Source organism: Ursus arctos, unplaced genomic scaffold (genome assembly GCF_023065955.2).
Source record: "Ursus arctos isolate Adak ecotype North America unplaced genomic scaffold, UrsArc2.0 scaffold_10, whole genome shotgun sequence".
Taxonomy (NCBI): Eukaryota; Metazoa; Chordata; class Mammalia; order Carnivora; family Ursidae; genus Ursus; species Ursus arctos.
Window position 1 is genome coordinate 59137688 of NW_026622764.1, and position 21157 is coordinate 59158844.

Sequence of the window (21157 nt, forward strand, 5' to 3'; positions counted from 1 at the left end):
AGGCTCTGAGGTTCTCTTACACGCTCCTTTCATTCTACAAGGACCGCATTCAAACTACCAGGGAGAAAAATACACAATACGCTGCCTTATCAACGTGAGAAGGTCAAACAGACCTTTGCTGGGTGTATGTACTGTGCTAGATTTGTACATGCTTTTTTCTCACTGAATCTTCCCAAAAATATGTGAGGTAAGTGATACTGACCCCCATTAGAGCAAAAACCCAGGATTTCTTAGAAAGGCATGACACTGAACCTACACGTCCGTTCCTTTAAACACTGCTGTGTATAAATGTGTAAAACTTGGGAACTAAAATGTGCAGACAGAGATGGTAAATATTTACATCAAAATTTTCTTTTTGAAAAAATTGTGCAGAACCATCCCCTGCAAAATGAGGATTCGCGAGTCTGTCTGTATCCAAAGGTCCAGCTCGGTGCCCCGTGCTGCCCCCTCCCTACAAGGCTGGAGCACATGCAGCTCCAGCCGGTGCACTAAATACGGGCTCAGTGCCGTGGGAGCCACTGTGTGCGCCAGGTGCCAGGGACAAGGCCCTGACCTTGGGAGCTCAGAGCCCTCGTTAGGGCACTGGTGAGTCACAGGGCAGTGGTGCCATCTGGGTCAAATCCTGGTACAAGGCCACAGTGTCCGCCTTTCTTCAATGGGGATTTTGTACAGGATTAACGGAAATGATGCACGTTCAGTACTTAGTACGGTGCCCGGCATATGGTGAGCGCCCAGGGAATTCCACTTAACGGATGTTTTCCCCAGTGACGGCCTCTGCGTAGCAGGCACTGTGCTGGACTTCCTTCCAGCCTTCTTCTCAGGAGGCTGACAGCTCAGAAGCTACGAGCAGACTCATGTACATAAGTTCAGTAATGGCCACAAGACAAGAAACGGGGTAGGAAAAAGAGGGGTGCCCTGAAGTCTCGAGTGCTGGGAGTAGATATGAGGAAATCTGTTTGGGGGCAGGGTGGAGAACAGGAGGAAAGGAGGATTCTCCATAATCTGAGAATATTCTTTACTGCTTTTTAAAGTCTCCCAGTGATGGAGATGCCCGGGCCCTGCCCCTCTGATGCCTGTCTACACAACCTGGAGGAGTTTCCCATCACACCAGGTCCTCGCTTGGCAAGAGAGGCCTGTCAAGAGAAGGAGCACCTGCTCACTTGTGAAGGGGCATCGGGGGCTAATGGCAGAACCTAACTACTAAGCTTTAGAAGGTTAGCTTCTATGCGGATTCTTCAAGAAATTGGCACCCATGTCCAATTAACTGGGTGCCCTCTAAGAAGCCTTTAGCAATGTCAATCTCTGCTTAATCTGAAGCTGAATTTCCCCTTTGATCTGAATTGACCATACTGTTCTAAGTCCCAACAGTTTAATTTAAGGTGAACAGCACTTGATGCGGGTCAAGGTGGCTCCTTCCAGAGAATTCCCAGTCGTCTTCTTCTTCTTCAGAAGCTTCCATCCCCCTGAAACACCACGGTGCGGAAATACACTTAATTGAGAGACAGTGCTTTCCCTAGCATGTCTTCTGCTGCAAGAGCTTCTGCCAGTAGTCTGTCTACCACACCCTTCTCCTGTCTCCTCTCCCTCCTCATCTGACACAAAGTAAAAAGACAAAAACTCAGAACAGAACAGCCACTACTGAGATGAAGTCTGTAACTTTGTTTTCCCCACTACCACAGGAGACTTCAATGAAGGAGACTGGGGACCAGGTTGTATAGGCCCTTGGATGTCACCCCCACAAACATGGGGTGATTTTTTGAACATTTCGTGGTCCTTTCATTCATTCAACTAGTCATCTGAGCACCTACCACGTGTGTGTCCCAGGGCCAGCGGAGAAACAGCCAAGCAGGCCTGGGAACAAGAAAGGCTTCCGGAGATGTGCCCCCAAGCTGAGCCCTGAAGGACAAGCGGCCAGGCAAAGGGGAAGAAGAAAGGCGTGAGGGGAGACCCGAGAGCCTCCTCCTGGGAGCTGCCAGTGGGGTGTGGCCGGGACAAGATGGAGGAATGCTGGCACAAGGGGCTGAGTCCAAGAGGCGGCTGAGGCAGACGCTGAGTCCCACGTGTGCACTAAGCACACAGACTTCACCCTAAGGATGGCAGGGAATCGCTGAAGGATCTCCAGCTACAGAGGGAGACAAGCAGATCTGTGCTTCCAAGAGATCGCTGGTTTGACTGTGGGAAGATATTTCAAAAGAGACAAGGCTGGAAACAGGAGGCCAGTGAAGACCTTGCAGCAGTGCTGTAGGGGACAGAGCAGTGGCAACAGGAAGGGGCAGGGGGTAGCGTTACCAGAGGTAACAGACACTCCCATCACCCAAGACCTGGGACAGACAGAAAGGACAGGGGTCCCTGGGCACAGGGACAGAGGGAGGGGCAGGCCCCAGTCTCAATGAAAGGAGACAGCTGAGGTGGGAAACTCTGACGGCCTTCCGAAGGCGCCTGCAGAGGCCCGACGTGGCAAGGCCCCACAGAAGGTGGAGGCTGACTCGGGGGCCCTGGCACCAGCTCACCTCATCTTGTAGGAAGTCAAGTGTGTGGTCCTGTCCCTGGGAGAGCAGAGTGTGACCACGGGCCTGTCACCTCCCAGCAGCCTGGAGCATGCCGTCAGGAAGGTGGGGTAGGAACCAACACCCTAGTCTGACAGACAGGAACTGTGCCTCACAGACCATAACTGACCCGCTCCTAGCACACAGCCTGCCTGCGGCAAGGCCGGAAGGAACACTGGTCTTCTGGCTCCTAGCTTAGAAAATGGCGCCACCACATGATGATGGTAGGAGTCTGGCCCACACTGTATCCACAGCCAAACACGAATCACCGTCTTCGGAAAAGAACGGAGCGGTGACTGGAGTAGCCCTACTGTCCTTGGGCATTTCAAGTAGCTTTTGCCTTCTGGCAAAGATGCTTGTCTCCTCATCGCTGAATCCACAGAGCAGTCATGTGACTGCGGCCAGTGCTTTCAGAAGCACTTCGAAATGAAAGGCAGCGAGTAAATGCAGCTGACCGTGGCTTTGTCCCCAGTCTGAACATTTCCGTATCTCAGAAGCTCTCATGTCATTAATTTATAAGAAAAAAACCAAACCAGCCAAGGTGTGCAAATGCCGCAGAGCCACCAAAACAGTGAGTGTGTGTGGAGGCCCCCACGTGCCAGCAGCTGTCACACGGAGTCCTCCTGCCTGCAACACAGGTTAGTGGTGGCCAAGAGGGAGCCTGTCCCAGCTCTGCCGCTCACCTGCCCTGGACCCTGGGCAAGTCACTCCTCCCCACTAAGCTTCAGGTTCTTCCCAAAGACATGGGGATCGGGGGGACACCTACCTCACAGGGTAGTTATCAGGTTAAATTAGGTAGTTTCTATGAAGTCCTGGCTAGTGGCACCGGCACATGGTAAGGTCTCAAATCTCAATACCGCTACTATAATTCCAATCAGTATATAATAGCTAGCATCCAGGCAAAAACCAGTGCTTCCGTGCTGTGGTCGGCTGGTGCCTCATTCACAGCACGGGCTTGCCAAGTGCCCCCCTGGAAAATGGCGGTGGGGGGGGAGCTTGCAGTCTCTGAGGGCCATCTCTGGGAGACACACTCATGAACCCACACTGGCAACGGCGTGAAGAATGGACAAGTACAGTGGGGGTGGGGCACAGGACAGCTTTCACAACAGGAGTTTGGACTGTATGTCACAGTGGATGGTTGGAATCAGCAAAGACGGACACCCTGAAGATCAACAAGAAATTGACAGAGGGAGGTTCCTGAGCAGAGGCCCAGAAGGAGAGGCCTCTACCCCTGGCATGGGGGGAGGGAAGCATGCAGTGGGGAGGGTTAGCTTTGTAGGCTGAGTGTCAGGGAACTGACGGATTTCCCACCTTGATGGCTTCTATTTTCAGCAGTCAAAGTGAGATCACAGGCCAAAGGGGAAAGTGGTGGGGCTAGAGAGAAATTTCAGGAATGTGAAGGTCTGAAATAAGCACTACCTAGAATATGAAAACAAGGCTGACTGGGGAAGTACAGAAGCCTTAATTTGTGCAAATGTCATTATTAAATATGGCGTAAGAGACAGTGTGTGGAAGGGTTAAGAGCATGGGCTCTGGAACAAGAGCCTGGGTTATATCCCATTCCACTACTTAATACCTGTGTGAACTCGGGCCAGTTGCTTAGCCATTTTGATCATCAGTTTCCTCATCTGCAAAATATGGCTGATAACCATCCTTTCCTCCTACAGTTTTTTTTTTAATTAGTTAATACAAAGAGGTTAAAATAGTGTCTGGCAGACAGTGAATGCTATATAAGTTCTAGCAATAATGATAATAATCATTATTATTTTTAAAATCCGCCAACCTTAGGAAGAGGAACACTACTTCTCTCATTTGTATTCTTTGGCAAGTTGAAACCTTACCTCCCAGCCTGTGTAAATCCCCCAGATCTTTCGAGGAATGTCCAGCATGTAGTCTGTGCTCTTTGAAGCTTTCCCTGACACCTCTAGCCTTCCCCTTAGCTAGGCCAGGAACACTAGTCACCTAGACCTTTCACTTGTCATTTGGCCTACACACCACCCTGAATCCTTGCATATGTTGTAGTCTGTAAATGCCTTGTTAATTACCTGGATCGAGAGGACAGATCTGACTGTGCGAGTCTTTACCTGCCCCCGCAAGGTCTAGCGTAACCGTCACGAACACAATGGGTGTCTTGAGGTGTATTACACAAATCAATATAAATTGGTCAAAAACTCTGGATGAATAGAACCCACCTGATGATCAAGTTGTCCTCGCCAAGGGTCACAACGGTGGCTTCTGTGGCTTGGAGAGACATGAGTTTGGCAAGGGCTTCTGAGGTTTTGCTCTAGGAAATAATCAGAACGGAAAACAAGAGCTATTGTAAGCTGACCCGTGCAAAGCCAGACCAATACTCACTAGGCTGGTGTTAAAAGCAGCTGGTGTTGCAGAAAGCCCCTGCAGAAAGAGGCTGACCCGTCACCACAGCCACAGTTCATGTCGAAAGGCTCCCCCAGGATGGAGGCTACTGTCATCGACACACAGCCATGTCATCATCACATTGAACGTACAATGCCACGAAGTTCTATGAATTACATTTGAGTCGAAAAAACAAAACCAGTCTGCCCATTAACTGCTTTTTTTTTTTAGGTTCAATCTAATTTCTTTTAGAGCTTGAGTCCTACTCTTTTATAGACTAGGTTAAAATGTGGGTCTAAGGCAGGCTGTTAAAAACGGCATGACCCTCAGATGGAAACGTGGATGTGCAGGCTGATCAGCCATACAGTCAGTATGTAGAGAGGTGGTGTGAGCGCTGGCCTGACATCCAGGGTTCTTTCCATTACACAATGAGCCCGAACAAAGGTTTCAATAATTAACCAGATTAGCTGGGATTTCTGAAGTAGCAACCAATTTGGAGATTAGTGATCAGAACACCTAATTATACGTAGGTTTCACATTTCTTTAAGTCTTTCTCTAGACTGTGTGTAATTAGTAATTCTAAACAAGGCGTTCAGATGAATTAAGATTTATGTTACTGAAGAAACAGTTCTTTTTTCACCCGAAGCTGCAGTTACCTTTGCCACGTGTTCCAGCCACCGCCCCAGGGCAATGAACACAAAGAGCATGGGAGGGGTGTCGAAGAAGGTCACGGGGCTCCTCTCCGCCTTCTCCGCTACCGCCACCACCAGGATGACGAGCGAGTAGCTGTAGGCGATGCTGGTGGCCAGCACGATGAGCACGTCCATGTTGGCCGCCCTGTGCCTCAGAGATCTGTAGGCCTGGACGTAGAAGTACCACCCGCCAAGGAGCTGAAAGACAGCGGAGGAAGCACAGCTGCTCAAGGAGCCACCAGCCACGCCGAGGCCCCTCGCCCCTGCACGCGCTCAGACATGACTTTTTCCTCAGCAAGGGACGTGGAGCAAATCAATTTCCTGATTCATAGGCCTAGTGGCCACAGGAATGGAGGGTCACAGTTTTGGGGGAAACTTAAAAGCCCAGAGGACATAACCTGAATGTCCATCAACAGGGCAAGGGGGCCAAGGGTACATAAATCATGGTTCATTTATACTGTGGACAGTGCTCTGGAGTCCTGAGAAAGAACGTGCTAGATCTATAAACGGCTGGCATGAAAGATGGCCGTAATACATGGTTAAGTGACAAAGCCAGTTATAAATCAATTTCTCTAGTATGACCCTATGCCGGTTAAAAAATAAAAAGCCCGTGTGTCTGTATTATGTGAACACGTACACACACCTACATCTATAAGCAAACGTGTATTTTCTCTACATAGATGAAGATCTATAAACATACACGTCCAACTAGTAATAACACTAGGGTAACCCTGGGGAACAGAATTGGGCTGGAGGCGGGTACGACTCCAGTGAAAGAATATCTTCCCCTTTGCTTCTTCTAGTTCAGCATGGTTTGAACTGTCTATAATAAATATACATTACATTTGTAATTAAAAAGAAAATACAGGAAAAAGCAAATTCAGGCTAATAATTGCCCTCAGATAGTCTTAAACTAAACATTCTATCGTTAAGGCAGGAGTTTTATTTTATATTCTAGAACAGACGGAGGCACACCTCCCAGCAGCAACACAGCTAGCTCCTTAATACCACCCCTGGAGTAGAAGTTCCAGGAGGTTCGCTATTCCAGGCAGTCTGATTACCTACAACTATGAAAGTGACAGTGGAACTAGGTCCTTTTAAGCCCCCTCCCAGTCATAAGACAGAAAAAAGAGCCCCTGCGGGACAGCTGTGATAAAGCCCAGCTGAAGGGCTGTGTCTGGCATGGGAGGACAGAGAATCTGTCAGCCACACGCAGGCAGGGGGAGCAGAGGTTTGTCCCTTTCTGATACGCACCTGGACAAAGGTACACAAGATAAAGAAGATGAGGTTCAGGATGGACAGTCCTGGGATGATGTTGTGGTCCAGGACCATAGACTCGTGGGGCTCGTTGCTGGGCACCAACATATAGACCATCAGACCCATGACAGGGATGCCGAACACCAGGCTGCACAGAAAAGACTTCTTCCACCTGCGAGGCAAAGCAGCGACACCGACCTATTAGGTATCACCTGCCATTTGGATCGTGGGCTGGTCTCCTCCTAGGGACTCAGTTTAAGACTGGCCTTTGTCACACATCTGGGACAGACAACCAGGGGTGTGAAACGAAGGGAAGGCTCGCTCCCTGACACCAGCCACCTGAGAGAGCATCTACAGGTTTAAACTTCGCATGTTCGGATGTTCCAGAGATATACAGATGGCCCCTGCCTGCCCAAGGCTGACCGGTTGCCTCCAATCCATAGGGAAAGCAACCCAGGCCTAGAACGGAGAACCCAGCCCCAAAGAAATGGAACATCCCAGTCCATATGGCTGCCTACTGCTCTTTTTTCAAAATAAAATCTTACACAGACTCCCAAGAAAAAAACAGATAAAAGCAAAATTCTATTAGTTTGAACTTACTTTTATGTCTGATTTTTAAACTATTACATACTATAGTCAGTGAGAACTGTAAAGCCGTCTTGATGAACACAGGGGTCACAGGTGACAGTGGTGGTCTCATGCCAGCATCCATGAAATTCCCACCAAGTGTTGGAGAAGCTCTGGCACACCTCCACTTGGGTCTGCAGACCACTGGCCCGCAAGACTGACGTCTCAGACTCTCAGCCTATCGCCCAGTGCCCCGAGAATTAGCCCCTCGCTCGCTTTACAGGTGCCTCTCCTGTCAACCCTTCCCTGCTCCAGGCATGCTGACCAGAGCAATCACAGGAGTCCCTGAAGGCCCCCTGCCTCCATGCCCCAAGAAGACTCTCACGTCAACCCCCACTCCCACCCCATAGCCTAGCAAACTTCCACTCATTCTTCAAGGCTCAGATCATGTGTCCCCTGCTGTTTGGCTTCCCAGACCCCCCTGAACCCACTTGATCCACTGCCCAACCACTCTTTTCCTAACCAGCTACGGGCCCCTCCACAGCAGGTGATGGTATCCTATTCATCCCTAGCACCTGGATAGTGCCCTGCCTACAACAGCACCCTTGTGTTTGTTGAATGAGTAACTAAACATCTGTAACAATGAATGAACTCAGGCCGCCTGCTTCCCAGACCACTTTCCAATGACCATGGTTCCTGACCTCAGACCCTACTTCTAGAACTCATTTAAATAAAGTCTTAAAATACTGTGTTGTGAAAGAAAAAATCCACTCTCTTCCTCCCAACTGAAATTAGCCACTAGCCATAAGTGGCTATTTAAATTACAATCGGTAAGATTAAATGAAATTAAAAGTTCAGTTCCTCAGTCATACTAACTGCTCCGTAGCCGGGGGCTACCATCCTGGGAGGCGTGGGTATAGAACATTCCTGTTATTGCAGAAGATTCTGTCGGACATCACTGTTGTAGAGCGTTAACGCCACAGGGGGAGCAATGGCAACTCTTCCCAGTGGAAGGTGCTGTGGGAAGCCAGGAGAGCAGGGACACCCATGAGCACAGAATGAGGCAGTCAGGCCCAGCGGGGGGGGGGGGGGGGGGGGGAGAGACTTAGTCAAGAACACCAGTGTATCTTTTCTGTTCTACCTACTGCTTTATTTCCACCTTGTGGTCCAAGTGATGCGCGTTGGCGTTTCTCTGGGCCGGGGAAGCATGAAAGCCGATTTCCTTATTATTAAAAAAAGAGAGAAGAAACAGGGAGGAAAGCACTTGGTTAAAACATGCATTGGTAGAAAGCATTTTACATCTTTTGAAATTAGACAGTTAATCAAAAATCCCTCAAAAGACTATTAGTTTTTCCACTCATGATTCTGTACCCAAATCACACTACAAATCCCGTCAGAGGTCCAGCACCATCTATGCCTACAGACTGAATCATCCCTAAGGGAACGGCCTCAGATGGCCTCCTGTTCCTTCTGTGGGCAAAGGCACAGGTTCTGGGAGAAACGTCAACATGCCCCAAGGCTGATCCATGATGAATTTACACACACGGGATTTTTGTGTGAGGAACCCCAACAAGGGAGTGGTCAGGTCAGGTGCTGTCATTCTCTGCCTGAGGAAACTGAAGGTCAGAGCCATCGTGCTACCAGAAGAGCAAGGCCCAGTGCTCAGGAAACAGGTCTCTGGGCTCCCAGCCTGGGCCCTTCCCCAGCGAGCAGACCCTGGCTCCTTTGGCACCTGCAGGCCGCGGCTTCCCCTGAAGCCAGACGGGCACCGCACTGCAATCTGCTGGCTCTTTTCAGGGAGTGACTCCAGCATTTCTCTCACCGCCTCGCTCCCTGCCCCTCTCTGCCTTATCTGATCTGACCCCTTTATGAAATCACACAGGAAAGGCTGCCAGCAAATGTCCTGTCGGTCAGCACAATATAAAGAGGGGCCCTGGGACTCTGATGATGGGATTTCCCACAAAAATTAAAAGTTACGGGTGGAGAAAGAGCATCTAAGACTGTCTAAAGACAAATCCTCTTACAACGAACACCAGCTTAATTACATTAGGGAAAGAGGGAGCAGAGATGCAGGAATGGGGGCCAGACATGAGCGATATTCCTCAAATGAGGACAGAGATACGCACTGAGCTCAGCCAGTGGCGTGGAGGCCAGGAGGGGCGCGAGGAATAAGAAGGTGATGGAGATGTGTTCCAAGTACCCCCTGGGACCCTCCCTCTGACAGCGCATCAGGCTGCCTTCTTGGCCTCATTGATGCCCCCTCACTACTGTTCTGTAAGACCTGTGCTGTGGCAAACATCGAAAGGCCACCGAGCTTGGAACTGTAGGGCTCGGGTTTGAGAGCAGGTCCTGCAACCTTTAGCTGGACACCAGTGAGTGAGGGCACTTAACCCCTCTGGCGAATCTCTCCTCGTCTGATAAAGAGATCTGCTGTCTGCCTCTAAGACTGAGGGTTCTAGCAGCAGCAGCAGCAGCTTAAGTACTGCCCATCAAGGAGCTCTACTGAGCCGCACAACAGACAACATCTCTCTTAAGCACACACACAATGAAGAGAAAATGAAAGACAACATCAAGTCTGCTGCAAGGTGTTCAGCATTAGTACTTCCTGCTGAACTTTGTTTATCCTCACCATCAGTTGTGATGAGTTAATCTTGTTCGGTCTGGACTGTTTTAACCCATTCAGATCACCACTAAGGCGTGTCCTCTTATGGTGTGCTATAAACAGAGCTTACAAAGGAAATGGAGTGTGTGTGGACAAAGCGAGGGAGGGAACAGAGGAGGGAGTGGGTAAAAACTATTCTAATTGATTTTCCAAAGGAGAAACGACTAAACTCTCCCATTATCAAGCAGACCCAGCATAGTGGTAAAATGCAGTCACCAACTATCCTTCGGTCTATAGACACTTGGTACAGACATAAAAAATACTTTATAATTACAATTAGGTAATTAAACCCCCTGTGACAGGTATCTTGCTGATATTGATGTTTCTCAGGGAATATCTGCAATTATTTATTTTTTTTAAAGATTTTATTTATTTATGTGACAGAGAGAGACAGCCAGCGAGAGAGGGAACACAAGCAGGGGGAGTGGGAGAGGGAGAAGCAGGCTCCCAGCAGAGGAGCCTGATGTGGGGCTCGATCCCAGAACGCCAGATCACGCCCTGAGCTGAAGATAGACGCTTAACGACTGAGCCACTCAGGCACCCTAAATATCTGCAATTAAAACAATAATATCCTTTTCTTCCTCATCCACTGATTGTCACCCTCAGATTAATTTCAGTTTATTTTAAAATGATTCACCTTTACTCCCATGGGAAAACTTGAAGGATAGGTTAGGTGACCTTTTTCTTTTCTTTTTAATTTTTTGGTTAGCTATATTTTCTCATTTTCCCACAATGATTATAAATCACTGTTTTTAAAAAGATGGGCATCTTTTTTAAATTGAAGTATAGTTGACACACAATGTTACATTAACTTGTGTAATATTTTTAACAAATGACTTACCTCGATAATTCTGACGATATCCCGTGGACCAATAATTTCAGGATCAAACTTCACGTGGGCTTTGCTGGTGGCAAGGGCCACAGAGGCGTAGGTGATGCCATTTGTCCTTGTGAGTTTGGACTCTATGTTGTGAACACAGGATGCGCAGGTCATCCCCGTGATCTGTCGTACAGGATGACAAAAATACTACTCACTCGGGATTGGGAGGATCCCATCGAAGGCACACAGGGAGCTGGGTCAACAGGCAGCCATGAGCCCTTCCTCTTTCCACAGCATCGTTCCCAAGGCTCTGGACTCCCACCCTCCAGACTCCGTGAGCAAGATTTTCACCCAGGACGTTCCCCCAGGGGCTGAGGGCAAGTAAACAGTGGTTCTTCCCCAACTCAGGAACAAGAGACGTAGCCAGTCATGAAGCAGACGGCGACAGACCGACACTTGACTTCCAGCTCTGACAGTGACGAGTTTTCGTAAGCCACCCTACCCTCTCTGTTATGCCACTTCTGCCACGCCATCTGTGCGTATGGATGTGAGAAAGGGAGTCTGAAGTGAGACATGCCATTCCCATAATATGTGTTCAGCAGGCCAGACAAGTCACTCTTTTGAGTATCAGTGGTCAACATTTCCCAGAATACTCATTAAATACAGACATAAAATGTCTACATACAGTGTCTGAACATGTGATGATGATGATACAACTGCTGAGACCGCTTCAAACACTGCTCAAAAAATGTTTTCACCGAACTGAGAGCTTTTCCCCTAAGGTGAGGAACACAGAAGGGACGCCCACTCTCACCACTGCTGTTCAACACAGTACTAGAAGTCCTAGCCTCAGCAATCAGACAACAAAAAGAAGTAAAAGGCATCTGAATCAGCAAAGAGGTCAAACTCTAACTCTTCACAGATGACATGATGCTCTATGTGGAAAACCCAAAGCCTCCACCCCAAAATTGCTAGAACTCAACAGCAATTCAGCAACGTGGCAGGATATAAAATTAACACACAGAAATCAGTTGCATTTTGATACACTAACAATGAGACAGAAGAAAGAGAATTAGGAATTAATCCCATTTACAATTACACCAAAAACCATAAGAAACCTAGGAATAAACCTAACCAAAGAGGCAAAGGATCTGTACTCAGAAAACTACAGAATACTCATGAAAGAAATTGAGGAAAACACAAAGAAATGGAAAAACGTTCCGTGCTCATGGATTGGAAAAACAAATATTGTTAAAATGTCTATGCTACCTAGGAGCGCCTGGGTGGTGCAGTCGTTAAGCGTCTGCCTTTGGCTCAGGGCGTGATCCCAGCGTTCTGGGATCGAGCCCCACATCAGGCTCCTCCTCTAGGGGCCTGCTTCTCCCTCTTCCACTCCCCCTGCTTGTGTTCCGTCTCTCGCTGGCTGTCTCTGTCAAATAAATAAATAAAAAATCTTAAAAAAAAAAATGTCTATGCTACCTAGAGCAATCTAAACATTCAATGCAACCCCTATCAAAATACCATCAACTTTTTTCACAGAACTGGAACAAATAATCCTAAAATGTGTATGAAGCCAGAAAAGACCCCAAATAGACAAAGGAATGTTGAAAAAGAAAATCACAATTCCGGACTTCAACCCCTTTTACAAAGTTGTAATCATCAAGACAGCACGGTACTGGCACAAAAACAGACACATAGATCAATGGAACAGAATAGAGAACCCAGAAATGGACCCTCAACTCTACAGTCAACTAATCTCTGAAAAGCAGGAAAGAATATCCAATGGAAAAAAGTCTCTTCAACAAATGGTGTTGGGAAAATTGGACAGCCACATGTAGAAGAATGAAATTGGACCACTTTCTGACACCATACACAAAAATAGACTCAAAATGGATGAAAGACCTAAATGTGAGACAGGAATCCATCAAAATCCTAGAGGAGAACACAGGCAGCAACCTCTTCGACCTTGGCAGCAGCAACTTCTGCCTAGACACACCTCCAAAGGCAAGGGAAACAAAGGCAAAAATGAACTATTGGGACTTGATCAAGATAAAAAGCTTTTGCACAATAAAAGGAAACAGTCAACAAAACCAAAAGAAAGCCACAGAATGGAAGAGATTTGCAAATGACATATCAGATAAAGGGCTAGTATCCAAAATCTATAAAGAACTTAACAAACTCAACACCCGAAGAGCAAATAGTCCAATCAAGAAATGGACAGAAGACATGAACGGATATTTCTCCAAAGAGGACACACAAATGGCCAAGAGACACATGAAAAAATGCTCAACATCACTCATCATCAGGGAAATACAAATCAAAGCCACAATGAGATACCATCTCATACCAGTCAGAATGGCTAAAATTAACAATTCAGGAAACAACAGATGTTGGTGAGGATGTGGAGAAAAGGGAACTGTTGGTGGGAATGCAAACTGGTGCAGCCACTTTGGAAAAGAGTATGGAGATTCCTGAAAAAGTTGAAAACAGAGCTACCTGATGGCCCAGAAATTGCACTACTAGGTATTTACCCCAAAGATACAGATGTAGTGATCTGAAGGGGCACCTGCACCCCAATGTTTATAGCAGCAATGTCCACAATAGCCAAACTATGAAAAGAGCCCAGATGTCCACCAACAGATGAATGGGTAAAGAAGATGTGAGATATATATATATATGGATTATTGCTCAGCCATCAAAAAAAAAAAAAAAAAAAAAGAAATCTTGCCATCTGCAATGACGTGGATGGAACTAGAGGGTATTATGCTAAGCAAAATAAGTCAATCAGGGGCGCCTGGGTGGCACAGCGGTTAAGTGTCTGCCTTCGGCTCAGGGCGTGATCCCGGCGTTATGGGATCGAGCCCCACATGAGGCTCCTCCGCTATGAGCCTGCTTCTTCATCTCCCACTCCCCCTGCTTGTGTTCCCTCTCTCGCTGGCTGTTCCTATCTCTGTCAAATAAATAAATAAAATCTTTTAAAAAAAAAAAGTCAATCAGAGAAAGACAATTATCATATGATCTCACTCATATGGAATTTAAAAAACAAAAGAGGATCATAGGGCAAGAGAGGGAAAAATAAAACAAGACAAAATCAGAGAAGGAAACAAAGCATAAGAGACTCTTTTTTTTTTTTTACTTTTTTAAAAAAATTAATTAATTTATTTATTTGACAGAGAGAGAGACAGCCAGCGAGAGAGGGAACACAAGCAGGGGGAGTGGGAGAGGAAGAAGCAGGCTCCCAGAGGAGGAGCCTGATGTGGGGCTCGATCCCAGAACACCAGGATCTGGCCCTGAGCGGAAGGCAGACGCTTAACGACTGAGCCACCCAGGCGCCCCAAACCATAAGAGACTCTTAATCATAGGAAACAAACAGAGGGTTGCTGGAAAGGAGGTGGATGGAGAATGGGGTAACTGGGTGATGGACATTAAGGAGGGTTCATGATGTAATGAGTACTGGGTATTATATAAGACTGATGAATCACTGAACTCTACCTCTGAAACTAATGATATACTATATGTTAATTGAATTTAAATTTTGAAAAAAGAATACCTTATATATTACCATAGCTATTGCAATTCAATTCCTTTAGGTTTTAACAAGCATTACATTGCAAGAGTGTTGCAATTTGCAAATATTACCCTGATACTTATAAATCTGGAACATTTAAAATACTTCAGGCAGCTCTAATAAAACTAGAACCCAGACAATAAATATGACTCTGACAAAACCTCTCTACAATTCTAGCTCTGCTGTGGCATTTAATGCACTTTGTTGCAAGTTCCGCAGTGCTTAGTATCTCATTGATACTCTTTGTATGTTCAATTCTGTGCAAGAATATCTTGTGGAGATTAAAATTCAAATGTAATATATTTTAGAAACTATTCATAACCGGATCCCACATCTGCATAAATCAAAGCTCAAAAACCATGTCATACATCTTTTATATGTAAGCTATCTTTTCTCAACACAATTAAACCCATTAACTTAATGAATAAATTGTTTGATTTTATCATTTGGACCTATAGACAAATACATATACATATAATTAAGTAGTAATTTAGTTATGCATTTGTCTTACCCATTTCTTTATTACCTTTTTCTCTTATTGGCAAAATAAAGATTAAAATGTACATTCAAACAACAATAATATTCACGATCTAGATATTCCACAGGGGAATGAGCAGGCAGAGGCATCCCCATCGGGGCTGGGGTCTACAGCGGGGGCCCTGTTCCTGCCTCAGGGGCGCCAGGGGCTGGAAGCCGGAGAGCAGCACACTTCGCCTGACCGCACACCGGGAGGCCCATCCAGAGCAAAGGGTTTGCTCAACAAAGAACGCCCCTTATCAAGAGCTCAAAGTGCCACTCGTGTCCTTAGTACTCTTTCTTCAAACATTTACTTACCAGTAACGGCAGTGACTAAACACAGTAAGGGAGTAAGACCCTTCCGTCTCGGTACACCAGTGTTACCCAATTCCTTGTCCTAGGTCTCCCTTTATTTACACAAAAGGAGCTTTGCCCGGAGGTGCTCGTGACTACAGCATACTGGAAATGCTAGACAAACTGTTGTGATGATCTGCCGTCACGTACAGCTGGTAACGGTACGCAGACAGCAAACAATAACGCCCCCCCCCAGCACCCTGGCGTTCACCCTTGGCAACCACCCTTGGCAGTCGTCTCAGACTGAGTGCTTCGGGACACCCCCGTGCCTACAGCCGGGCTGTGGCGGCGCCAGTGGCGCTGGCCACCACGCTGACTCACCTCCTCTGGCCTCGAGACGCCCCTGGCATTCTAGCTTCCCTCTGGGCTTTCTGGAATGTGTTCAGATTCAACTCCCTCAAACCCAAGCTCTGGACAGCTGCCATTGAAATTCCTCTTCTTCCTACACTCCGCCCCTCACCTCCTGCTCCTCCTCGCACCCTGAGTGCGCCCAGTGGGATGCACTCCTGTGACTGTGACAGGACTGACATTCCCTCACAAAATGAACAGGTCGTTGCAGCTGGCTTCTAAGGAAAACAAAACGAACAAAACCCCAACACCACACAGGACATGTGCAAAACGGGAGAAGTTTCCCGGCCCCCGTCAGAGGCCGGCAGCCCGGCGGCCCCAGCTCCGGCCCCACCGCCCCACTTACAATCAGCTCGAGGTCGCCATCTGTGCCTGTGTAGTCTTCCATTACTGTTGCCTCAAAGCCCAGGTCCTGGACGAGCCGCGCTATCTCCAGCGGCTGGATGACTTCTGGATTATACTTAACCTCTGCCTTTCCGGCCATCAGGGCAACCAGCACCGAGAGAATCCCTGGAACCATCGGGCCACAGTTATAACATGCCAGGCAAGGCCTCTGGGATGACACAGTCAACATAACCTAACAAAGAAAAACATCTGCCCCAGAAGCCTCTAGAATAGGAGTTCTCAAACCTGACTGCACATTAGGATCACTTGGGAAGCTTTTAACAATCACCATGCCTGGCCCTAAGCTCAGACCAGTTACATCAGAATCCCTCAGGGTGGGTGCCAGCCATCTTTTCTTTAAAGCTCCCTGGGCGACTTTAATGCACCAGGCAAGTGTGAGAACCAGTGTTCTAGAACAATGCTTCTCACACTTTGATGGGCATACGAATCACCTGAGGACCTTGTGAAACTCGATTCTGGTTCAGTCGGTCTGGAGTGGGTCTGGGTTCTGCAGATCCACCCCGCTCCCAGACAATGCCTGTGCTGCTGGCCGGGGGCTACTGAGTCAGGCTCCAGAAGACGCCGAGGGGGCACACACCTCACAGCGAAGGGATACAGTCTGCAGCTCGCAACTACCGTTACCTCAGTGGTATACTTTCTTCTTCAGACACTTTTCACACGCAGAAAAAAAAATTCTTTCAAAAGTAGTTTTCCTTACTCTTTTTCGCTCTCTACTCCCTTTCAGAAGTGGAAGAGAAGTCCCAGACGACAGACCATCTCCAACGTACAATAGTTTGGCTTACAACTTTTCAACTTTATGATGGTGCAAAAGTGATACATGTTCAGTAGAAACTGTACTTCAAATTTTGGATCTGGACCTTTTCTGGGGCCAGTGCTGTGCTGTACAACACTGTCTGGGGATGCCGGGCAGCGGCTGAGAGCCTCGGCTCCCATCAGCTGTGCCACGATTAGGGTGAACAACTGATACATGTTCTGACCCGTTTCAGGTCGGTTCGGCCAAGTTAGGATGTTCGGTAGGTTAGGTATATTAAGTGCATTTTCAGGGGCGCCTGGGTGGCTCAGTGGGTTAAGTGTCTGCCTTTGGCTCAGGTCATGAACTCAGGGTCCTGGGATGGAGCCCCACATCGGGCTCCCTGCTCAGTGGGGAGCCTGCTTCTCCCTCTCCCTCTGCCACTCCCCTTGCTTGTGCTCTCTCTCTCTGTCAAACAAATAAATAAAATCTTTAAAAAAATGCATTTTCAACTTCTAATATTTTTGACATATGATGGGTTTATCGGGACATAATGCTATTGCAAGTCCGGTGAGATCTGTATCTTGCTAACACTTTGTGTGAGTTTGAGCGGGAAAACATGACTCATTCATATAAAAGAAAGAAACATACTTTAGAAAGGATGCCGCAGTGGATAAAAGTGGGGGACTCAAGTCAGGAAAAGGAACACAGGCACCATGAGATATAGGCTATTTTATGAGCAGCCAGCCCAGGGAGGACAAAGCATGCCTCAATTTGCAAATAGTCGTCCTAGAGCTCCAGGACAGTACACAGCACAGGCAACCAGAGGCTGGAAACGTGTCACCCTACTTTAGTGCTGACTGAAAGCCAAGGAGTCCAAGCAGAGAGACACGTGGAAGGAGAGAAAGTGACTCTGCTGGCAAGGTAGTCACGGATAAGATATTTTCTAAACAAAAGACTAGGACAGGATTTCTGCTGCACTTTCAGGTTTAAGAGACAGTATTGGAAATACAGTTTAGAGGACAAAACTGTGGCATTTCCACAACACTCTGTGATGTACAGGGACAAAGCACAGGATGTTCAACATTGCCACTTCTCCACAAACAGGCTATGTGCTCATACGACAGTGTGAGGCCGATGGCTGGCGCTGGAGGGGAAAACAGAGATGACCACCGGGACAAGCTAACTGAGGAAGCTACCCATGGAATGTGCCAGGACCTTTCGACTGCACTTCCCATCACTCACTCACTCAGAGATACATTCTATCTTCAACACGCAAAACACTTGCTAAAGACACCATGCCAAGCGCCCAAGAACATCAGATAGACATCTGCGCCATCATACAATGCACGTGCAGCCAGAAGAGCAGGGCTGCTGACGCACTGTGTCAGCGGGGACTGTGGAGGGAGAGCATGGTGTCCATTCTACAGCCCGCAGCCTCCGACAGCCCCCACGCAGCCTCCCTAGGTCTAACGTGGGGGCAGACCTCTTACCTGCTTCTTTCTGCAGGTTTCTCTCTATGTTGGACACACAGGACGCACAGGTCATGCCTGTGATCTGTAAAAAGCACTTCTGGGGTGCCCCTGGGGTAGAGGCTTGCGGGGGCTTTGACGAGGAGCCGGGGTCGTGGCTTTTAGGGAGCCCCCCAGCATGGGGAGCCACTTCCTGCACAGACACAGGTACGCCATCTGCGGGGCGCGCTGAGGAATTCCCCGCGCTGTGGTTTCCAACATGGTTGCTGTAACAGTTTCCTAGGATAAAATGTAAGAAGTCATTCAGATGAGAAGAACACATAACTTTTTTAAGAACAGGTTCAAGCCTGACAGTATGCAAATGAAAGCTCTTGAAGAAGCTCCATGGGGGCTGATTTCCATCACTGCCCCCCACCCCCCACCAACCAGAGACAGAGGCACACAATCGCAGACATATGAAAAGATGCCAATACTCAAGTAAGGAATGTTCCAGTTGGATGAGTGCTCTAATTAGACGATAACAATAAGAACTCACCAGGCCCTCCACTAAGCACATGGATGCCCTCCTTTAAAATAGCTCTCTATGGTACATAGGACTATCACCCCCCCTTGTACAGATAGAGAAATGAGTTAAAGAAATTTAAAAATGTGCCCCAAACCCCCGAGGTAGTAAGTAATGAAGCTAGTTTCTAAACCAGGTCTCATCACTCCCAGGATCTGTGCCTTTAAGCACTAAGCATCACATTCTTGTTAGCAGAGGTTTGCTCCCTCCCCACAAGAATCCAATGGACCCCACACCCCTTTACTGAGTTGTTCACCTTTTCCCTATTGCCAGGTGCCCGCACTGCCCGTACCTGCTCTCTCAGCTCACGGGGGCTCTTTTGACAGAACAAGTCCTGAATGGTAATGAGGCCCAACTTATCAACCAACTAACCCAGCTTGAATGGTTAGTATGTTTTGTGCTCCAGCAGCAGATCTGCCCGACTAAACACTGAAAATATCCATACTGTTTTCTTCTAGTAGCTGTTACTTCCATAAACTTCCGTATCAGGCCTATGGCATACTGTAAATTAACTTTGTGTAGGTTAAGAGATGAGAGTTGAATTTGGATCTCCAGTTGATCCAGCTCCGTAAACTGAAAAGACCATGCTCTGTCCCACTGAGTTCTGGGGATGAGGGCGCAGACATTGTTGGGGGCCCTTTTTCTGGCCACCACATATGTACCTACATATATATGTAATCACCCAGACCAAGATCTAGAACATTTCCGTCACTCCAGAAAGTCACACAATGTTGATGACAGAAAGCCCTTGTAAGAGTATATACAAAAGAAAAAAAAGAGTATATACAAAGGATAATTATTTAACAACGAACTCTCATTAGTTGAAAATCCACAGCTGCAGAAGACAGAAGTTGGCATTAATGTGTACTGACAATGGGCCGTGACTTTTAAGTTTTTCTAAATAAATCTCACATCCTGGGATGTTTTGCTTATTTTCGAAAGGTGCTTAAAAACTACTTCCACTCATTCTAAGGGTCCAGTAGACTGACCCTTTCAGCACGTTCAGTGAAAACCCTCCATCACTCCGGCCTCACAGGACCTCTCTACCTTCTTGATGCAGAGACCACCCCTCACCCCCCAGCACAGGCTTACTCTCCCGGACTTGGTCATTGTTCAAAATGACTCTGCCCTTTGGATCTCAAATTCACAAAAGCTGTTTTGTGGCCACAACCTCTCAACATTCCATCTCCTGCACCCATCCACCTGCACTGTACCTGTCCAACCCCCCTGCACCTGTTCAAACCCTCCCCATTCCTAGTCCATCACCTGTTTTCTGGATTCAGCTGCCTTTCTATCCAAGTATTGTGGTCAACAATTTTAACAATATTTGTACCATTACAGAGAATTTCTCCCTACTCCCTACTCCAATTTACACATTGCCATTCTCCCACATTGGGATCTAAGTCACCTAAATTCTGGGGCTTCTGGAGATTATTAAAGAAAGTTGAAATAAACTAACAAAACCCAAACAGGTCTATGCTACTGGGTCCTTTATCCATCTATGCTAAGACTATGGGTAGGCATGTAAATTGATTTGGCTTTCTGGAAGTCTACTTGACAATATCATCAAAAACAGGATCTCTAACATGCTTAGCACTTAGTAGAGGCACAATAAATATTTGTAATGGAATGAAATAAAGTTTATATTCTGTGACCCAGTAATTACGCTTTCAGGTATTTATCATAAGGAAATAACTAAGTAAGCGCACAAAATGTAGCCTCAAAGATGCCCATCAACATTATTTACAATCACACGCACACAAAGTAGGTGAGGACAGTCCAATCGAAAACTGACTAATACAACGGAACGCTATGCAGCCGCTGAACATGGTGTTGCAGACATATGGATGGACCTGTAAGCATGTTTATGATGAACTGCAGGGTGAAAGAGATTACAAAACCACCATGTATAATGCAAATCTATGCATTTCTAAATATAAATTATATATGCTTTGGGGAAAGTCCAGAAGAGTATATCTGAAATGAAGTGCACTGTGTGGATATTGGGGGAAGCATATTCTAGACCGGGGGGACAGCAAGTACAAGACCCTGAGGTGAGAACAAGCCTGCCATGAGGACTAGGAAGGGGTTAGAAAGGTAGGGAGTCAGGGAGGGGCCTTCTAGATCACCCAAGGGCTCCCTCTCACAACACAGATGGGAAGGTGTCAGAGTATCAACAGGGTAACAGGAACGCTGTGAATGCTGGGCAGGAAACAGCCTGTAAAGCTGAAAGGCAAGAAGCAGGGAGACTAGTTCAGAGCCTCTTCCAGAATCCAGGACACACAGAATGGCAGCTTGCACCA

At 47.2% G+C, this 21157-nt stretch overlaps 1 protein-coding gene across 3 annotated transcripts in view; it reads right to left on the reverse strand.

Moving 5' to 3' along the window:
• The window catches only part of ATP7B (ATPase copper transporting beta), a 72755-nt gene that overhangs the window by 17680 nt on the left and 33918 nt on the right, over positions 1-21157 (reverse strand). For all 3 annotated transcript variants that reach the window (XM_044381792.3, XM_044381791.3, XM_026493204.4), the window contains 7 exons: positions 18314-18571; positions 16032-16195; positions 10921-11082; positions 8563-8639; positions 6848-7022; positions 5558-5791; positions 4739-4830 (listed from right to left, as the gene is read on the reverse strand). In XM_044381792.3, coding sequence (XP_044237727.1) covers positions 4739-4830; positions 5558-5791; positions 6848-7022; positions 8563-8639; positions 10921-11082; positions 16032-16195; positions 18314-18571 — 1162 coding nt within the window. The remainder of the gene's footprint in view (positions 1-4738; positions 4831-5557; positions 5792-6847; positions 7023-8562; positions 8640-10920; positions 11083-16031; positions 16196-18313; positions 18572-21157) is intronic.